A 20847-nucleotide genomic window follows, 5' to 3' on the forward strand; every position below is an offset into this window, starting at 1 on the left:
AAATGGAAAAGTCCACATACAACAAGGAAAGACACAAAAAGTCACACAGGGAGCAGAAACTGGAAAGAAGCACACAAGCTAATTCATTTTTTGTGCTGCCTATTACCTTGAGTAAAATGAGTTGGCCAGAGATCATGGTAGCCCACACCTGACTCCAACAATTCAGTTGGAGAAATGATCATCAACTGGTGCCTAACATGAAGCTGAGGACCTTATGCTCTTCAGAGCTGTCCAAAGAGAAGGACTTGTGAAAAGTGATAGTGGAGGCCACCACTGCTGCAGTCCAGAGAAACAGGGAGAGCAAGGCCAGTGGTCTACAAAACACTATGACCTTAAAATTGTTGCCTACAAGGCAATTAAGGGTAGTAATACTATGCAATTTCAGCATCTGGGGTGGTTTACAATAAAGCTTCATTAGACTCAGAGCAACAAACTGATGACAGGGTATATAGCTAGGATAAACAAAGAAATCGGAGGCTTCTTTGGAAGTGAATGGGAAGAGGAACGAATTATCACTGATTCAAAAATACCCCAGTGTACCCTTCCTGCATGGGCTGTGCTCTGTACTGACATGTAACTCCCTGTCTCAACAAGTGGCTGAAAAGCAAGAGAGCCAAGAGAAGATTTCCCAATTCATCAGGAACCAATAAGAACATAAATGTACCCATTCACATAATAGCCTCCTCTGAGATCACTTAGGAAACTTAACCAAATGAGAGACTTTGCAGACCACATTCAACTGAAGGTAGATATTAAATCTGTTACATTTAGGTATTCAGGGACCACTCTCAAGATGTGTTCATTTTCTGTAGATGTCCCAACCGAGACACATAACTCAGGAGGGTTTAGTTAAGGATCTAGTTGAATGACTTCCCAGCTCGGTTTGCATTAGCGTATCTGACAACAGACTCTTGGCTGTGCCATTCAGGCAGTCAGAACGGAGGAGGACATGTGTGGAAGGGTGCTAATGGACCCTCTTGACTCCTGACAGTGTCTACGTGTTAAACTAGCCTTGAGGTCAGAAAGGAAACAGTGACAAAACAGGCAACAGAACTGAGCTAATTTCACAGCCAAAAAAACCCAACAAAAAAAACCCCAAACCTAAAAATATCTCCCCATATTCAGAAGCTTCTAAAATAAGAAATACATTTACTTTCATGCAAGTAGAGTTTACTGTGAAGGAGGTTTATTATTATTATCATTAGGCAATAAATGACAATGTGGTATGACATTGAACCCCAGCATTACTTGAGAGCAGAATATATTGACACCATCAGTTATGGTTCCCCACAGCCTCCTCCTAGAGAAACAGATGTGTTATGGTCCAGACAAGTGGTCTGTGCGGTGGGTGGGGAACTGGCCAGCAGGCTGCACCCAGAGACTGGTGGTCAATTGTTCCTTTTCAAACTAGCGACCTGTCACAAGTGGGGTCCTCCAGGGATCAATACTGGGCCCGATGGTGTTTAACATCTTCATAAGTGATCTGGAAGATGGGATCAAGTGTACCCTGACGTAGTTTGTTGATGACACCAAACTGAGTGGGGAAGTGGACACTTCAGAAGGGAGAGTCACTCTACAGGAAGACCTATATAGGCTGGAAGAGTGGGCTAACAAGAACCTTATGAAGCTCAACAAGGACAAGTGCAAGGTCTTGTAGCTGGGAAAACATAATCCAGGAGTGCAGCACAGGCTGGGGAGCAGCTCTGTGGAAAGAGACCTGGGGGTCCTGGTGGGCAACAAACTCAACTCAAGTGAACAGTGTGCTGCTGGGGCAAAGATAGCCACCAGGATACTGGGTTGCATCAACAAAGGCATCACCAGCAGAGATAAAGAAGTCATTAACTCACTCAGTGCTAGTCAGGCCACACCTGGAATCCTGTGTTCGGTTTTGGTCCTTGCTATACAAAAAACATGTGGACAAGTTGGAGAGAGTCCAGAGAAGGGGACCAAGTTGATCAAAGGACTGGGAAGCCTGCCATATGAAGAAAGGCTTAGAGAACTGGGTTTGTTCATCCTTGAGAAAAGAAGGCTTAGGGGAGACCTTATCACCATGTTCCAGTATTTAAAGGGTTGCTACAAAGAAGATGAAGACTCCCTTTTTACAAGGAGTCACATGGAAAAGACAAGGGTAATGGGTACAAGTTACTCCAGGGGAGATTCTGATTAGACACAAGAGGAAAATTTTTCACAATGAGAACAGTCTCAAATAAGAACAATGAGAATAATCTCCCCAGCGAAGTAGTAGATTCCCCAAAATTGGACGCTTTTAGGATTTAGCTGGACAGGGTGCTGGGCCATCTTGTCTAGACTGTCCTTTTGCCAAGAAAGATTGGACCAGATGATCCTTGTGGTCACTTCCAACCTGGTATTCTATGAGTCTTGATTCTATGATCAGGAATTTCTTCTGCAGCCTGAAGGAAAGCACCAGCGGCCATGTGTATATTTATCTTGGCAGGTACCATGTAGTGACGTTTGTAAAGTGAGGAAGCATCCACTTTAGATCACGTTATGAAGTTTCTTCGTTTTCAAATTTCTATTATATTCAAATATAAACTGCCCAGACTTAAGAGTGAAGTGAAAGGTTAGTAGCACTGAGATCTAAGCCTGGATAAGTAATGGAAGAAAAAGAAAGCCTGAGTAAGTCTTTTGCTTGATGCAAGTGGGATTTGCTGTACAAGCATAGATTTGTATGTATTTGGTCTGGGTAACAAGGTAGAGGACTTGTAAATTAGTTGCTGTGTCTTTGCTGGTGTAATCTTAAAATAGGTGGCCAGTATGTGATCCTGGAATTTTTTCCCATTTTAGAGAGCTGGGGAGGTTCCAGATACACTGGTAGAAGGTTGGTTCTAAGACTGTCCAACAGAGGAAGAAACATGACACTTTTAAAAGTGTAAAATGTTTTCGGAAAAATATGGGTCTTTCCTTGTGGCTTTGAGGAATGTGATATAAATGGTGAAAGTTGAATTAGAGAAGTTTAGATAAGGGATGTAGATCTTGCATGTTATTTTGGCATAACTAGCAAAGTTACATACACAGGCAGGATGGAAACACAGCCCTTCTAAAAGAAAAACAGAACAGCATTTTCTTTTGCCATGGGAAAAAAAAAAAAAAGCAGTAACTGTATTTTTCAGGTCATTTTTATTCTTTGTTACAAGACAAACAGAAGCTTACAGAGGTGGACAAATATGCACTTGCCTTCATCAGGTACTAATACAAATACTGGCAGCTGTGTTGTTGACACTTTCTTCAGAGGAACTGGTGATTTGAGGGTTCTCTTCTCCCTATCACCGGTTATAAAATTGATTTCATGGAACTATGTCTATTTATCCCAGTATGGCCAATGAAAGAACAAGCTTGCACATGTGAAATAGCGATATTCAGTATGAACCACTGGGAATGCTTCAAGCTGTTGAGCCACTTGTAGTTCAGTTGAGTGGCCATTTATAAGCACGGAAGGGAGTGACTGTTTATCTAGCAATCAATCACCCCTAACATAAGTTACTTCTCACGGTACTAAGTCCTTAATCCTTGCCTTGGATGCTCTGGTTGAAGAACCCTTCTGCTACCATGAGAACGAAGTTTAGCAGTAGAGACGGCCGCCTTCTAGCCATCTTGAGATCTTGACATTTTTACATCAGATCCCCAAAGTTATCATCAGTGTACTCCAGAACCTCCTGGATTATATATGCCTTTCTCTGTTGTCCCTCCAACAGATATTGGGGTGGTTGAAGTCCCCCATGAGGACTCGAGCCAGCAAATATGAGGCTGTTCCTATCTGTCTGTGGAGGGCCTCATCCACTTTGCCTATCCTCTTTTTTATCCTAACCCATAAACTCTTCATCAGCTCCTCATCCATCCCTAGGCAGAGCCCCATGCACTCCAGCTGCACTCTTACGTAAAGGGCAACTCTGCTTCTTTGTCTTCCTATCCTGTCCTTCCTGAAGGGCCTGTATCCCTCCACTGCAACACTCTAGTCATGGGAACCAACCCACTACTTCTCCATGTTCCTATCAAAAAGCTTAGCCCTGCAACTGCAACACAGATCTCTAACTGTTCACGTTTATTCCCCATACTGTGTGCATTAGTGTACAGGCACTTTAGAGATGCACCCCAGCATGTTGAGTTCCTGGAGAGGGTTTGGGGTATTTGTCCACTATGGCACCTTGTAGGCACCTTCCTGCCTACATGCAAGTGCTAGAGGTGACCATGCCCAGGCTCCATTTTTGTGAACCCTTCCTGCCACACCACCACGTGCCTTTTATTCAGCAGTCCTGTCCATTGCTCCCTCACAGGACTGCTGGTCGCCCTGACCCTCCCTCATCATTCCTAGTTTAAATCCATCCTTATGAGGTCAACCATCCTATTGGCAAAAATAGTTTTGCCCTGCTTGTGAGGTGGATCCCATCTCTCCCAAGCAGATGCTGATCTGCAAACAGGGTCCAATTGTTACAGACCCCCAAATCATGCTTCCAACACCAATTCCACAGACAGTTATTTATTTGTCCTATTAGTCTCTTCCTCCTCACACCCTTTCCCCTCACCAGCACTCTATGTGATGAAACTACACAGGGATGCTTTAGCCAAGAAAAAGCTTGAAAAGAACTCTTTTTGTTGATTAAAAGGTATTCTAGTCCACTGGCTTGTTTTGGCTTTGAGGGCTTGGACTCACTGATACTGTAATGCTTAGCTAAATATTCATATCAAAGAGTCGCCATGACTAGGAACAGAGGCATGGGGCTTATTTGCAGAAGTCAAAAAATAAGAGATATGCTGCCCTGAGTCTACATTTCCCCTCATCTGTTTCCTCGTTGCATGGCAGAAATTGCTCTCTACCACAGAGAATGTTAATGGATGTGTTCATTAAGGAACTGGCCCATAGGTTATCAAAACTGTTTGGGTTTTTGTAAGAACTATGGGTTGCTCTGCCTGATCCATGCATAGACCAGACCAGCTCTTCCCATTAATTCTTCACAGCTCAGGTGAACCAGAGAGCATTTTGCTCTACAAACCTGTGAGAACTTTGCTGATCGGTGCACCTCACATTCCCTGGATATGTATTTTCACCATGTTTTCTAAATAAGCACACACAGAGCTTTCATTTCATGCATGGAGGAGGAACGCGTTAAAAAAAAACAAAACAACAAAACAAGTGCCAAGAGAATTGGCTACTATCATCATTTCTTTTGAATTTTCACTGTGGGGGTTTCAACTCCTGTTGCCTCCTGGTTCTTAATCTCACTTACTTCTGTGTAATGTGAATGTCAAAAGATAAACAGTGGGACCTTTGAGCAATTGGTTGGGAAGACACCTTGACTCGTTGCCAGGCTGAAAAGATGCTCCTAAAGAAACTATTAAAAATCTGCTGCAGTGAAACAGAAAGAAGCAAGACCGTGTCAGATATAAAAGCAACAAAAACCTTATGCTGGCTTAAAGACAAAACGTCCTACTTAGTCTAACTGTTTCTCACAGGCAAGTTAATACTGGGGTCACTCGTATGCATGGGCAACATCTTAAAATAATAAATATTGCCTTAGGAAAAGGAGTTGCAAGGATCTTGAAGCTAGCTGATGTATGTTGTCATGTCCCTCAAGGCATTAACATCTGATGTGCTTTTAGGAGATGAATCAGGCTCCATGTGTACAAAAATGAGCTTCCAAACAAGCATAAATAATAATAATAATAATAAAAAATAATAATAAAAAAGAAGTAATAAACAGTTTGGTTTAGCTATCACCTTGATTTTTTTCTGCACCCGTGAACCTGAGTGGTGTTCCTCAGTGGGATGCAGCTATCTTATTTCAGTGTGAAAGGACATATCTTATTCTAATGGAAACTTGCAAAGGTATGAGCTTGGCAAAGAAATCCAGAGTGATTAATAAACAGCAGAGAAGAGCTCCTTCCTATATGATCTACATATGGCTGTCTTAGGACTTGATCCAACTCCCAGGAGCTCCAGTGAGAACTCCAGCTGAACACTGCAGGCTAGAAATATCTCCATATATCTTGCTTCTCTGGAGTTTAGGTCCATCAACATGGCTTTAAGATGGTTGGCTCTCAAATTTGGAAACAGAGAGTGCTTCTGAAACACTGCCCAGTATTATTATACATACACAAAATGAGTGATACAGGGGAAAAAAGTCTGATTGTCCTTAGCTGTGTCAGAAGACAGCAATGACAAAGACAAGGGTCAGAGGAAATTTAAAAGGAGCAGATCTACTGTGTCTTATCCCTCTATTTACAAAAAGTGGTGGCTGTCAGTGATGGGCTGCTCTTAAAGATAATACTAGGGGTTACTCTTATCTCTTTTCCTAATTTTTCTCCTGGACACTGGCAGTTGGAGAGCAAGAGGAGGTCAACTAACGGGTAGAAACTTCAGACTACGCATATGAGCATATCATGATGCTAGGCTACTGTAAATTTCATCAGACACACCCTGCAACATGGAAAGAAAATTCCATTTAGGAGAAACAAGCTGCTTAATTTTCTCCACCACCATCAATAATCATAACAATAATTGCTACTACTATTTTTTTCTAATTACAGTTTCAGGTAGAAAGGAAGAATTAGATCTCTTTCCAGTTAATGTGATATATTCTTCAGCTTCCTTTTTACAGTCAAAAGGGAATGGATTAATCTCACTGAGAATTCTATTTTGTGCCAAATAGATCAGCTAGCTATCCTTAATATAAGAACCCTATTGCACAGGGCAGCTTATTAGATCAAAACATCAATGGATGTACAAAATGCCCAGAAAGCAGGAAAAATAATCCTGGCATCAACAAACAGCTGCTCATAAGGGGGAACACACAACATCATATTTCAATGGGGCAGGAGGGTAATAAAGCCCATACGTTGACAGTGGTACCTACCTATTGCATCTCCTTGCTCGTACACCATGGAGGCCAGGTCTTTAATGATCTGGTTCACATCCAACATGTCACTCTGAAAAGACAGACAGTCTAACATTAATGAGGAATGGGTAATATCCAAGCATAAAAGGCATGTTCAAGCTTTGCAATGAGAAGAAAAAACAACAAAAAACAAAACAAAGAAACAACAAAGCAAAACAAAACCCCAAAAAACTAAACCACAACCAGAAAACCTCGCTTGTGTAGAATTAAAAGAACAAGTTATAATGCTGCCATAGTAAATTGAAAATCCCCTTAAACAAAGTCATATTTGTCTGGATCTAAGTCAGCCAGTTGAGTCAAGCTTTCTATAAGAAACAAGTAAAATGGTCAGATGATACAGTTGCTTTTCAGAATTGTGGATGACTAAGAGAGAAAAAACAACAACAATAAAACCAGCAGCAACCCCTTTTGTTTCAAAAAAGTTATTTTTAATGTAGACCAGTCATCCCAGAGTGCGTATTCTTGCATAGAAAAAGCACATTTTTCAGGGTAGCAACTAGCTGATAAAATACTATGCATAAACTGATAGAGGCATGATCAAAAACTCACTGAATTTGAAATCCTATTGGTAAGGCAATAAGGAAAGACCTGTCTGATGAATGGATTCATTTATATATTTTCAAGTGTAAAAAAAAAATTAAAAAAATGTAGATTCTGCACTGAAATTTTCTTAGTTAAACCACAGCAAATTGCCAGTGAGCTTGTTTCCTTCATTTCCGAACACTTACCATATACAAGAGCAAATATGAGCATATGTTGACTTCATAGGACACTGTGTCCTATAAAAAGAATGAATCTAGCAATAATACACAGGATAATACAGATACTGCTAAATACACTACCAGTGAGGCAACATTAGCAGAGAAGAAAAAAAAGACACTCAAACAGGATGCATTTTGCTAAGCTGTAGAAATCACAGAACCACAGAAACACTGAGGTTGGAAGGAACCTCTGGAAATCAGTTAGTCCAACAACCCTGCTCAGAGCAGTCAATGAAAGGAGATTGGTCAGGGCCATGTCCACTTGGTTTTGTATATCTCCACAGACGGAGGCTGTACAGATTGTCTGGCCAACAGTATGTCCATGTATCTTTGTCCTGGGGAACCCAACACCAGATATCTTCTGAAGCATTGAAAACATTTCACAGAATCACAGAATCACACGGAATGGTAGGGGATGGAGGGGACCTCTGGAGATCATCTAGTCCAACCCCCCTGCCAAAGCAGGGTCACCTAGAGCAGGTTGCACAGGAACGCATCCAGGTGGGTTTGGAATGTCTCCAGAGACGGAGACTCCTCTACCTCTCTGGGCAGCCTGTTCCAGTGCTCTGGCACCCTCACAGCAAAGATGTTCCTCCTCATGTTGAGATGGAACTTGCTATGTACAAGTTTTTGCCTGTTACCTCTTGTCCTGTCACTGGGCACCACTGAGAAGAGTCTGGCCCCACCCTCCTGGCCCCACCCTCCTGACACCCACCCTTTAGATATTGATCAGCATTGATTAGATTCCCTCTCAGTCTTCTCTTCTCCAGGCTAAACAGACCCAGGTCTCTCAGCCTTTCTTCATAAGAAAGCTGCTCCATTCCCTTGATCATCTTCTTAGCCCTTTGCTGTACCCTCTCCAGTAGTTGCCTGTCCTTGAACTGGGGAGCCCAGAACTGGACACAGTACTCCAGATGTGGCCTCATCAGGGCACAGTGGAGGGGGAGGATGACCTCTCTCAACCTGTTAGCCACACTCTTTTTAATGCACCTCAGGAGACCATTGGCCTTCTTGGCCACAAGGGCACGTTGCTGCCTCATGGTCAACTTGTTGTCCACCAGGACTCCCAGGTCTCTCTCTGCAGAGCTGCCTTCCAGCAGGTCAGCCCCTAACCTGTACGAGTGTATGGGGTTATTTCTCCCAAGGCGCTGGACCCAACACTTGCCCTTGTTGAACTTCATTAGGTTCCTCTCCACCAAACTCTTCAGGCTGTCCAGGTGTTGCTGAATGGTGACATATCAGATTCCTAAGAATCTGCTTCTCCTGAGGCTAATTGCACAGTAATTAATTCATCTACTTGGGTCCTGTTGCAACGCTAGTCCATCATAGCAATAGTTGTGTTTCCTTCCACCCCACTTTTAAAGACCTCAGCTTCGTTAATGGCAAATTTTGAAAATGGTGTAAAATGAATCCATGCCCTTCTACTGAAGTTTGTTCTGAGAATATAAGTGGCATAACATTTAATCACATAATGCAATAGAATAGCATTAATTTGCAGTGAAACCTGTGAGTCCCATTGTGAATTCTAGAACATACCAAATTGTTGAATAACTGAAGAAGTGGGAGAAAGAAAAGGTTTAAAAGTTATGAGAAATCATAATAAAACAAAAACCCAAAAACCCCAACCAAAGACTGGGTAATGCATCACAAAATGCACTTCATTCATTCACTTGTCAAGTATAATGAAGCTTTAATTATTTATGGTATTATTCATAACTTGTAAATACTGCAGTATATTTTGTAAAAGCAATGAAGTTTAAGTAACTTGAGATTGCTCTTGAGCACTGTGGTAGTAAATCATTGCCAGGAAATGAGAAGAAATTAGTTGTGATTTTTTTGGGTGGGGGAGTTGTTTGGTTTGGGTTTTTTGTAAAATCTTTAAAAGGAGAAAGCTAAAGTTTAGCAAAATGTTAAGAACTGAGAATTAACTTTAATGTGTTGTTCTGCTCTCATTTAACTGCTTAGTATAAAATGATTAAGGAAATATTAAACAAATAATAATACTAAAAAAACCCAGAATGCTCATTTGTCTCTCTTTGATAAATTGCCGCTGACATCAGTCTTTGGTTTCCGTTATTTGCAACATAAACAAAATTCTTTCTACCCTTCAGTTGGTCTGTTTTGGTTTATTCTCCTTCTTTTACAGTACTTTAAGTGAATGCAGCTTAACACCCGTGAAGTTGTTTTTGCATGTACATTTGGTTAGATAGAGGTTGTTGCAATATATTGAATTACACATGCCCCTTCCAAGTATTTCCATTGGAATAAAACAAGTGGGCACATTGGTCTAAGAAAGATCGGATGATATATTGACTCCTCCTAGGGTCCTCCTCAGCTAAGTTACCTGCCAAGGAGTTGGGCTCTCTGCCTGCTGATCCCTGGATATTATGATGAGAAGGGAAGAATGAGAAAGGAAATTTAGTGCTGTATATGAACAGAATATCTGTTTCAGATTTGCCATTTATATCCCGGTACTCAGGACGAAAGAGCCATCTGCTGCTGCAGAGTCGAGATCCTTTTCATAACATTGTAACAACACTTAAAATTACTGTTCAGCAAATACACATTATTTAAAACCAGTCTCACTTAGTTGTTTGGAAGGAAAAAATGGGACTGCTGTATTTAAGGAAAAACAAACAGGGGTGAGTTGTAAAGCACAGAACACAAAGCAATCTGACCTGAAGCAAGGAATCTGTTGAATAATTTAACCTGGCAATGTGAAGTTTCAAAGTCCCCGATATATGTAAGCAAAACAAAAGAAAAAATAGAAGAAAGAAAAATAGCCAGAAATAAAGACCTTCCATAATGGAATATACCTAGAAGCTATGTTCCTGTTCCTTCTTGCCAGGTTATCTCTACCATGAAGTACCTCTGAAATCACCAGGCATCACAGTTTGTTAGCAAAATCCAATTGCCTTTGGTTTCCCATGTTTGCACACACTATGCAGAATCCACAGTGAAATACAGCTCCTCATAAATCCCTTTGACTCCACAGAAACCAGGAGTACAACAGCTAGCTACCGTTCCAAAAGTGCTGTCTCCCTGTCAGCTGGGGCTTCTTGGGTTTTAATCAACACCAGCCTTTCTTATCTGGCAACAATTCACTCCCTACATTCGTCAGCAAGTGGGAAAAATTTAAATTTTTACATGTAAATCCTCTTTTTTTTTTTTCTTCTTTTTTTCCTCAAAGAAGAAATCTATAATATAGATTAATATACAGGATTTAATGTCCATGCTGGAACAAAAAGAGTTAAAACTAGTCATCAGTAAAATCAGAGATGGCAAAAAGTAATGGCAACAGCTAAAGATGACTAAAAAAGCAGAGAAGCGCCAATAAACAAGTCGTGCAGATGAGAAAACCACAGAAATGAAAGAATTTGGGATCCTAAAGATCTGGAGGATTCACTCTCACTAGCGAAAGTTAGTTTGTACAGAAAGTATTAGGTTAAAATGGCAGGACACTTTGAGTCATCTAACCTGACTCGGTAAGTGAATAACGTCACTATAAAGTACTGAGATTTTGGAAAAAAATCTGAACTTCCAACCTTGGCACATAAATGGTTGGAAATATGAGTTTGCAGATAAACTGGAAATTTCCATTTCCCATTTTTTTACTTTAACAAGAACACAATTTCAACATTTTCTAAATTAATATGGGAGCCAGTTGGCTTGTAAAACCTAGCCATTTTCACCAAGATAGGAACAACCTAATCATAAATCCCAGCAGCCCACTTCCTCATGGGATGAATGTTACTGCGGTATTTGCCCGGACAGCAAACAAGTAAATCTCCTCTCTCTTCCACTGTCATGCTTAGTGGGGGTGAAGATTTATCCACACTGAAAACTTCTACCATAGCCCTGACCTTAATGATATTCTAAGGCCACTTCTGTATTCCAGCCACGAGAAAGGCGTTAAATAAAGCAGAGAGGGGAAACATGCTCTCTTCAGAAGGACACAGAACAAGCATGTGCTGTCAATAATTTCTCTCTCGCATTTAGCCCGACACCAGCATCCTTTGTCAACGTCAGCTCAGGTCCTCAAGGGAAGAGTCACACTTATTTCTAAGAACGTTTGCCTGAGGTTTTTGTAAAAAATGGGATCAGAAATATCAGTGGTCTGTCCTATTCAGCACATGTGCTTTTGTGTGTATTCACACACCATCCTTTTTTTTTTTTTTGAAAGATTACAAATTAACTTCTAAATTAATTGCTGCCTCGGTGTTCAGGAGATGCTGAATTCTACAAGTGAGGCCACATTTTGCCCCACCATCCACTCTGCAATAAGCAGCCAGGAGAGATATGAGAAAACCCTTGAAGGTGATTCTGAAAGATGTAGTATAATGTCCACGCATGTATCTCTGTATATGGAAGCAATCCAAAACAAAATAAAGCAAAACAAAACCCTAGTGCTTGTTATCTTTGGGAAAAACAAAAACAAAAACAAAAACAAAAACAAAAACAAAAACAAAACTAAAAGGGAGAAAAGAACCCCTTTGTAGTGTCTGGCGTGTTTTACCAAAGAGATGCTGAGATGTTCCTCATGTATTGTCCCATCTGCAACACCCTTGGCACGTCTCCTACCCTGTGGTCCAGCATGTGTGAACCACAGATCCAGAGCACACACAAAGACAATCAAAGCATGGTGTTTGTCTATCTCCATTCTCTTCTCCAAGAGAGGGGAAGGAAGGGAAAGGGAAAAAATGGTTTAAAAAGTGAGCAAGATTCTCTGATGCTAGATGGGCAAAAACTAAATCTTGCTGCAACAGCCTTTCAACAAATATTTTTCTCTTGTCTATGGCTGGGCAGAAAAAAATGACATTCTATAAATCAAACTGATTCAGCCTAAGCAACAACAGACCAGCAGAAAATTGTTTTGAGGGCAGAAGCTATCCAGAACAGCAATTACAGACTGAGTTAGATCTCCTCTGGGACTGCACAACAGCCAGTGTGGGGAGTTTCTCTCTCCCTCTTGCTCACTTGTGTGTGCTTCCTCTCTATTTTGCTGTCTTAGTGGCCGGTGTCATCTCAGGAAGTGCAGCACCGTGCTACATAATTAAAATAGTTCTGCCAAGCCTCAGCATGCTAATCCAGCATCCACCTGGGGACAGTGGCCTCAAAAAACACAATACAAGCAAAGTTCCTGTCCACCAAAAGCCAAATGGAGAGGCAGGGGAAACTGAGATGCTCATCAAACAGAGGTGAGGCCATTGCAGAGGGCACCTCAACAGGGAAGAACAGAGAGAGATCCTGGAACCAGGCAGCTAATAATATTATTCATTGTGCCCTAAGTGAGAAATAACCCAATGACATTTTCAACCTGCCATGCCATCTTAGGTGCAAATATTTAAGCGAATTTCTGTGCCATGAAGGGGGCAAGGCTGGTGGGTGGGAAGATCGAATTGTTCTGCATATTTGAAGAAGGGGCAGAAACAACTTCTACTGCAGGACTGGCAAGTGTGGAAGAGGTGGCAATGTATTTTTTACAGTTCACTTGTCATAGGATCATAGAATGGTTAACCTTGGAAGGAACCTTGAAGACCACCTTATTCCAGCCCCCCTGCACCTCCCACTACACCAGTTTGCTCAAAGCCTCATCCAGCCTGGTCTTGAACACCTTCAGGGAAGGGGAATCCACAGCTTCTCTGAGCAGCCTGGGCCAGTGTCTCACCACCCTCACAGTAAAGAATTTCTTCCTAATATCTAATCTAAATCTACCCTCTTTCAGTTTAAAACTTACCCCTCATCCTATCGCTTCACTCCCTGATAAAAAGTCCCTCCCCATCTTTCCTGTAGGCCCCCTTTAGGTACTGAAAGGGGCTATGAGGTCTCCCCAGAATTGCCCTTGTCCGCTCTCATGGACTTCTCAGAGATCAGATACACATGTGGCTATTATTTATTTTAATAAATTACTTGGATGAATTGGAGATAAGACCTCCAACTCCCCTTCTCTACCACCCCCAGTGTGCCTTCCCCACCAGCAGCAATATGAGCATAAGCGGGTTTGACGGGCAGTTCCCTTGGAAAACTCCTCTCCTCTTAGCCATTGAACCACCTTTGAAGACATGCCAGTTTATTTAATGATAGGGGTCATTATCACTGATACAACCTAAAATGTGTGAGGGGCATGTCTGGGGGGCAACAGCACACTACTGTGAGATGTGTTAGTATCTTTTAGCCATCTTTTGCACTACGTCCTTTCTCTGAAGCTTCCTGACCTTACACCTGGATCAGAGATTGCCTGCAAACGTGCATTGCTGTCACTGTCTCCCACGCACTCTATATCCCTTGATGTTTGCCTTTATAGAGATCGAAGTCTGCTTAAGGCAGATATTGTCTTTCACGGGAATTTTATCAGTTCCAAGTCTGTGCTGAAGGTCAGAACTGGACTGTAGTCTTAGGGAAATATAATAATACAAATGATAGGAAGAGATTCTTTGCCCTTTTAAACCCCTTTAGATCTGGAAATCAGAGACGTGTTAATGGAGGAGAATGTCATCAATAGCTCTGTTTTTAAGTAGGTATCCTCGCTTTATATTTGGGAAAATGTGTCGTAAAATAAAGTATCGAAGATCATGTAAAAAGTTCTTGTTACTAACCATGCTTTTGAACTTCAAGTTAATTTACATCCAAAATTTCATTTAAATTCAGCAGTTTGTAAAGGTGGGTGACTTCACATATGCATGTACATGTGAGTATTCGTACAGGCACATATACACATGTATTCTTGAGTACCACAAATACACCCACCTGTATAAATAGTAACATATTAGAGTTATGTTATATATAGTAATATATAGATACACTAATAATTTTAAGATCTAACTTGCCCCTAGCATACACCAGGTGCTAAATGAGCATTTTAGGCTTAGCAGATTGCAGAGATACAAACACGGCCTATTTCTGTCGACAGCAGCACAAAACAGACTTAAATCTCAGGCTTTTTTTTCCTGGCTAAACACTCTGGTGCAAGATAAGCATGAACACTGATATGTTCTGATAACGGGCAAGCAAACAAAAAAAAATAAAATAAAAATTGCTTTGCCTTGCTCAGTTTTGAGAACTAAAAGCTGCATTGCTTCCATTTTGCCCTCAAGTTAATGGCACGATGGTTTGATATCAGGCAGAGCAAGGGCAAGAATGGCTCTCCTCGGAAAACCAAGAGGCAACACTTATAAACAAAGGAATTATGCAACAAAGTCAAGGAGTAGAGCAAATGGAGAAATGTTTTAAAAATCACCTGTGATGGAGGAGAGCATGTGCATTTCCATATTCTTCAGTGCACAGCCCTTCCTTCCTCCCCACCGCTCTCCTCTTCCCCTGGACACACATAAAGCCCCTGATAGAGAGTGGCCCACAAAGAGGGAAAGTTGGAGATCCACATAGAAAGTAAATGAAGAGGGAAGTGATTTCATTCCTCTCCCAGGTGTGAGGGAGAACATCAGGTCTGCTCTCCAAAACGGGGCACGTCAGAATTTTATTTCCCCTTACTCGGTGTCTGATGTTACTGCAATTTGTTAATACAGCTGGTGCCAGTCTCTGGGAAATTATAATGCATATTTGGAAGCAATAACACAAAAAATGCATTAGACTGGTCACGCCTAATACTTATTCTTTACACTTCTTAGGTTATATATTTATTTCGGCCATGTTACAGAAGAAAGTATCTGCACCCACATTACAAATCCAACCTTTTGTTCTCCCACAACCAAGTTTCTCTCTATTCTGCCACTAAAGAAAGATCAATATCCTTGTGTATCCAACATCCCCGTGGGTTGTAGATGAAAGCGACTCACATGCTAGAAATATTGCTTCTGTTTTCTGCTCTGCTAGAATGGCTTTTGTGGGATTTTTGGCCAACTCACCTGTCCCAGGTTCCTGGAGTTGAATTAAGGAGTCCATTCCAAGGTAAATCCACTTATGTTTATGGGGTTATCGGATGGGATAAAAATAAATGCATGAAAGACTCCAAAAGAATAAATATAAATAGAGATAATGAAATGCCTGACATTGTAGCCTTCATATTCTAGAAAAAAAAATGCTCAATGAAGAAGAAAGCTTATCTCAATAAAGAATATCCATTTGAAATTAGATACAGGTTGCAGCTTAGGATTTGTGAAATTTGCTGGCGTGAGAGTAAAAATGAAATATAACAAAAAATTTAAAAGCAAAAGCCACACCAACCAGAGAAGAAATGTTCACCCATAATTATCCATAGCCTTGTCTGAGAAAAGGCTTCTATGAGCAACAGGTTCTTTCTGTAAGAGGTGGACAATAAATACTCCGATCAGATGCAATTGCCATGGACTGGTTCATGGTGTGGATACCTGTCCACCAGGAACTATTAGTCTATATCACACATTTGTTTTGTATCAGCTTCCAAACCACTCCAGTGAGCCATGGGGTCTCTTCAGCAACAAACTGCAAGAAGTGAGATATATGGGTTCTTACAGCAACCCATAAAAAAATTTTATATATATATATACACATATATATACACACACACACACACAATAGGAATGCTTGTTGGGGACACTTAGTCTTTTTCTTTTTTTTTTTTTTTTTTAAAAGGAAAATAAAGTGCATTTAATATTTACAGCTACACCTTTTGTAGCTCTTCAAAAGAAGGTCTCCTGAGTATTAAATCAGCAAAAAGATATGGAAATCCATAAGCAAACTCCAAACTCAGTATCTTACATGCTGACTTTTCCTTTAGCATCTCCTGCTTTCTGCCCCAGGCTGCAATGTATAAACTAACACGAGTAGTGAGGGAAGTAGCTGTAATCTATCACGCTGACTGATACCAGCCCCAGGAAAGGTAGTTTATTGCAGGTGGTATGTTATCTTCAAAAATAGAAACTGTGCAAAGATTATGACAAAAACTTCAACACTTTCTACACTTTGTTTGCAGCACTATTAATTCTTCACTCTGCATTTATTTCCATAAGGGTCATTTAACCAGAAAAATACAATGGAGAAATTCATTTTCTTTTTAGGAGTGTTCTGGGAAACCAAGCAATTAGAGCCATCTTAAGCTGTCATGTATTATCAATTGCCACTCAATTATTTTACTTAAATAAAATACTGATTGCAGAGACTGATCTGCAGCTACCAACTGATTAATTTAGCTGCACTATTTATTCTTGAGAAATTAAAAAAAGAAATATCTAACTCTACCTGAAAAGAGAAAGACAAAGGGCCAAGGGAGAGGAGAAAACTGGCAATATGTAGCATCTGTTCACGATTCTCTGCTATGTTGCCAATTTTCAGTTTAGAAATAGCTGAAACTACTGCAGTCTGTACAGAGTCAGGAGATAATCAGTCCTCATTAGAAGCAGAGTCCATGGTTTTGGTGCAGAGAGGAAGTTGTAATCTCTTAAAGAGGTCACTGAAAGTCAGAAGCTCTTGTCCCCAGTCTTCAGGAGACTGAAGGGGCAAAGTCAAAAGATGGATTATGGCTGTCCGGGTCTCTGAGGTCTGCAGGTAGCACCAGCTCCATGAGTCACCACCTATCCTAGGTCTATGCAAGGCTTACATGGTCCTCAATGGTATGAACTGGGCAAAGAAATGATATATTCTCCAGATATGTCAAAAAAAAAAGCCTCTGCCCTATATCCCCTTACATGTTTCAAAAACAAACGGCATGTTCTTTGTAGGCTATTCCAGATTTTGGCTCTGTGGATTGCAGACTATGCTGTTGACACTTATCTCGTATATTTTCAGTCAATAATGCAGCGTACCTAAAAGGCACAAGTGCTGAGTAAAGGTATCTGTGGGACAATTAATTACACCTACAGCTAAAAGGCTTATAAAAAAAAGGCCTGATGGCTCTTACCTGCTCTAAAAATCAGACTTGCTGGAGCTGACTCTCCAAAACAACCCTCATGTGGTTTTAGTCTCTATTCTCTGCATGAGAGAGCTTTTTTTTAAAAAGTATTCATTATAACCAAAATGATTAATCTCATTGTTCAAGGATTTTTTCTTCATGTTTAATTTATACATATCTGTCCTTAGTTACTACTTGGTAATTTGTTACTACCTTCAACCTTAATATTTTAAATTATTCTACGCTTTTTTCAATGCTATTACACGTCAAGTATTTCTATGTAGTCATCCTGGCTCAACTAATCACTGCTGCACTTTCTGAGCCTGCAGTTGGTAAATTCCTGTAATCTCTCTTCATAAATTATACTTAATACTTCTTCCTCATTTCTTTCCTTCTGGATCACCTCCAAATTTCTAATAGAAAAAGCAGGCCAAAAAGCTCTCATTTCTTACACACCTTCCTATCAGATAAAAAGTGACAATGTCTAAGGCAGATACTAAAGACTGTATGACAGTTCGCTTTACTTTCCAACAGTCTGCCTGTGCTTTCCAGTTGAAAATTTCCAATTTCTGGTTAAAATTATAGCATTGTTTCACACTGAGTCTTGGTCTTCCTATATCTTAGAGGGAGAAGCAATTCTTTGGTGGTCTGAATGATCTAGAAAAGCTGTTCTAGGTCAACTGTTTTGAAATTTGCATGGCAAGACTTTGGGGTCTGTCACTATAAGATTAGAGAGATGCAAATCCTTAGGTCTCACAATCTCAGAGTCACCCAGAAGAAAGTTTCTCTAGACTTTCTCAAAAAGCACAAGAGAGAGGCAGGCACCTTCAGAAAGTAGTTCACATCTTTGGTATTTCAATAGAAGTGGGATGAGTCTGAGACATTGTAGGTAGCATTGCAAATGGAGAAAGAGTCATCGGAGTCTTTTTTCCCATAGTCAAAAATGTGGTTCAGAAACTGCAGTTTGGTCACCCAGCCCTACAGACAACATAGCTGTATTTGCACACATGAGCATAACTGTACTGGGCTGGATGACATGAGTTGGATTATGATCCTGTGCCATTCTAAAATGACATGCAATTGATTCCACAGTTTCTGATTAAGGTGTGCTTTGGTAGTTATTATGCCCTGTGAGATCCCAGATGTCATTTACTTTCTGTATCTCAACCAATTCCTGAACATCTTTATTGATCTTCCTTAAATAAGCTTTTCAGAGGGAACTGAAGAGTCTGGAGAAATGGGCAGACAGGAATCTCATGAAGTTCAACAAAGACAAATAGCAAGCCCTGCACAATGGGAGGAATCACCCTATGGACAGATTGGGGACTGACTGGCTAGAAAGGAGTTTAGCAGAGAAGGACCTTGGGCCCTGGTGGCCAACCAGTTGCACATGAGCCAGCAGTGTGGTAAAGGCAGCTAACAATGTCCTGGGATGTATTAGAGTGTAGCCAACAGGTCCAGTGAGGTGATCCCTCCCCTCTATTTGGCATTTGTGAGACCACATCTGGCGTGCTGTACAGTTTGGGCCTCCCCAGTACAACAAAGACAGTGACTTTACTGGATTGAGTCAGCCAGAACATCATCATCATACGCAGGGATCTGGAGCACATGACATATTTCAAGAGGATGAGAAAAGCTGAGAAAAGCTGGGTTTCCTCAGCCTGGAGAAAAGTAAGCTGACAGGGAGTATGACACCTAACAGGAGGGCACAGATGGAGCCAGTCTCTTCTCTGTGTATGATGGAAGGATGAGCAGCTGTGGACACAAGTTGGAACACAAGTTGGAAAAAAAAATTCCCATGAGGGTGTCCAAACACAGGAATAGGGGCCCAATGCATTTGCTCTCCAAAAGAGCTTGAGTTATTATTTAATATTAACTTGGGTCTTTTTGCTTGAAGTTCTCATGACATTACTCCTTCTCAAAGTGGAGAGGAGACTATCCACTCCAATCACATCATTATCCATCTATATTTTAATCAATTATCTCTTGTAACCTAGGTCACAACCAAGATCTCAAGAACTTCATCTTAATAACCTGTCCTGTTTGCAGAACTGTCACCTGCAGACTATCAACGGGTGCAGGTAAAAAGAAGTATCTCACCTACAAAGAAACTAAAGGCAAAGAGAGCCTTCAAGGATTAGACATCTGCTGGTGATCCATGCAGAGTGGCACTGCTAGCCTTGGAGAAAGAAAACATTTGATCTCAATTGTGTGCAAAGTCTGCATTATGAGTCTTAAGCTGGGCACAGCCAGGAGATGTATGAAGCTCCACAGACCAGACTGTAGTCCTTCACAGTAGGGTCACTGCCTAGAAAATGAATCACTCCTCAACATTCCCAGAAAAAGAAAAAAAAAATTAACTTTTTTTTTTTTTCTTTTTAAGTACTAATAGATCCCAAAGGTACCACCATAAATTCAGGGAAAATAAAAATGCTTTGTATTTTCTAAACAAGCAAAGGGAATGACGTTTGCAGACACTTGAGTGATACTTCTCATTTGTAATGTAAAAGTACCTTTTATACAGGCATTGCTTTAGACACTGGGAATCCTGATGTCCTATAGATAAAGTCTTGGGCGATGACAGAGGTAAGTCAGACAATAATAAGTTGTCCACATTCTAGAAGTTCCCGGAAGGTAGCAAGGAGGGCTTGTGTCTGGTACTCTGAAGTCCCACAGAGACCATTTCTGTTGAATTATTCAAGGTTTATATGTCATCTTTTGGATCTAGGTTATGACTATGGGAACTATAAGGACAGTTTACTTTTCATTTTCTAATGCAGGATATTGTAATATTTCTGATACCCCAGTGCCTTGATGAAGAGAAGGCATGTTTGAAAGCAGGTGGCTTTAGCTCCTTTGAAGGTCTTATAGGGGTAACACTCATTAGGCTGCTGAAGATCTGGGGAAAAATACAAGAAATTATAAGGATATTGGCAACGTGGGCATTTCTAGTAGCAATGTTACGGTCTTGCTAGACAAATCTCCTAGTGCATAATAAAATCTATGGCTGAAGTTCTTCCTTCTGTCCTGGGTTGGCCAGGAAAACCGCCTTTAGAGAAAAGAGCAAGCACACACTGTTTATTATTTATACTGGGAGGCAGAAAAATCAAACAGAGCAGCAAGTATATTTTTTTCTTCATTTTCTCTTTATGCTTTACTATGATACCTGGGATTTATCAGGTTTTATTTTTCAGTGAAGAAATTTTTCCTGATATCACAGAATCACAGAATCACAGAATGGTTCGGGTTGGAAGGGACCTTAAAGATCACCTAGTTCCAATCCCCTGCCGTGGGCAGAAACACCTCCACTAGACCAGGCTACTCAAAGCCCCATCCAGCCTGGCCTTGAACA

General features: G+C 40.8%; 1 protein-coding gene across 8 annotated transcripts in view; it reads right to left on the reverse strand.

Annotated features, from left to right (window-relative positions):
- The window catches only part of TSNARE1 (t-SNARE domain containing 1), a 521888-nt gene that overhangs the window by 197577 nt on the left and 303464 nt on the right, over nt 1–20847 (reverse strand). For all 8 annotated transcript variants that reach the window (XM_074577946.1, XM_074577941.1, XM_074577945.1 and 5 more), the window contains one exon: nt 6870–6942. In XM_074577946.1, coding sequence (XP_074434047.1) covers nt 6870–6942 — 73 coding nt within the window. The remainder of the gene's footprint in view (nt 1–6869; nt 6943–20847) is intronic.

Source organism: Larus michahellis, chromosome 2 (genome assembly GCF_964199755.1).
Source record: "Larus michahellis chromosome 2, bLarMic1.1, whole genome shotgun sequence".
Classification (NCBI taxonomy): Eukaryota; Metazoa; Chordata; class Aves; order Charadriiformes; family Laridae; genus Larus; species Larus michahellis.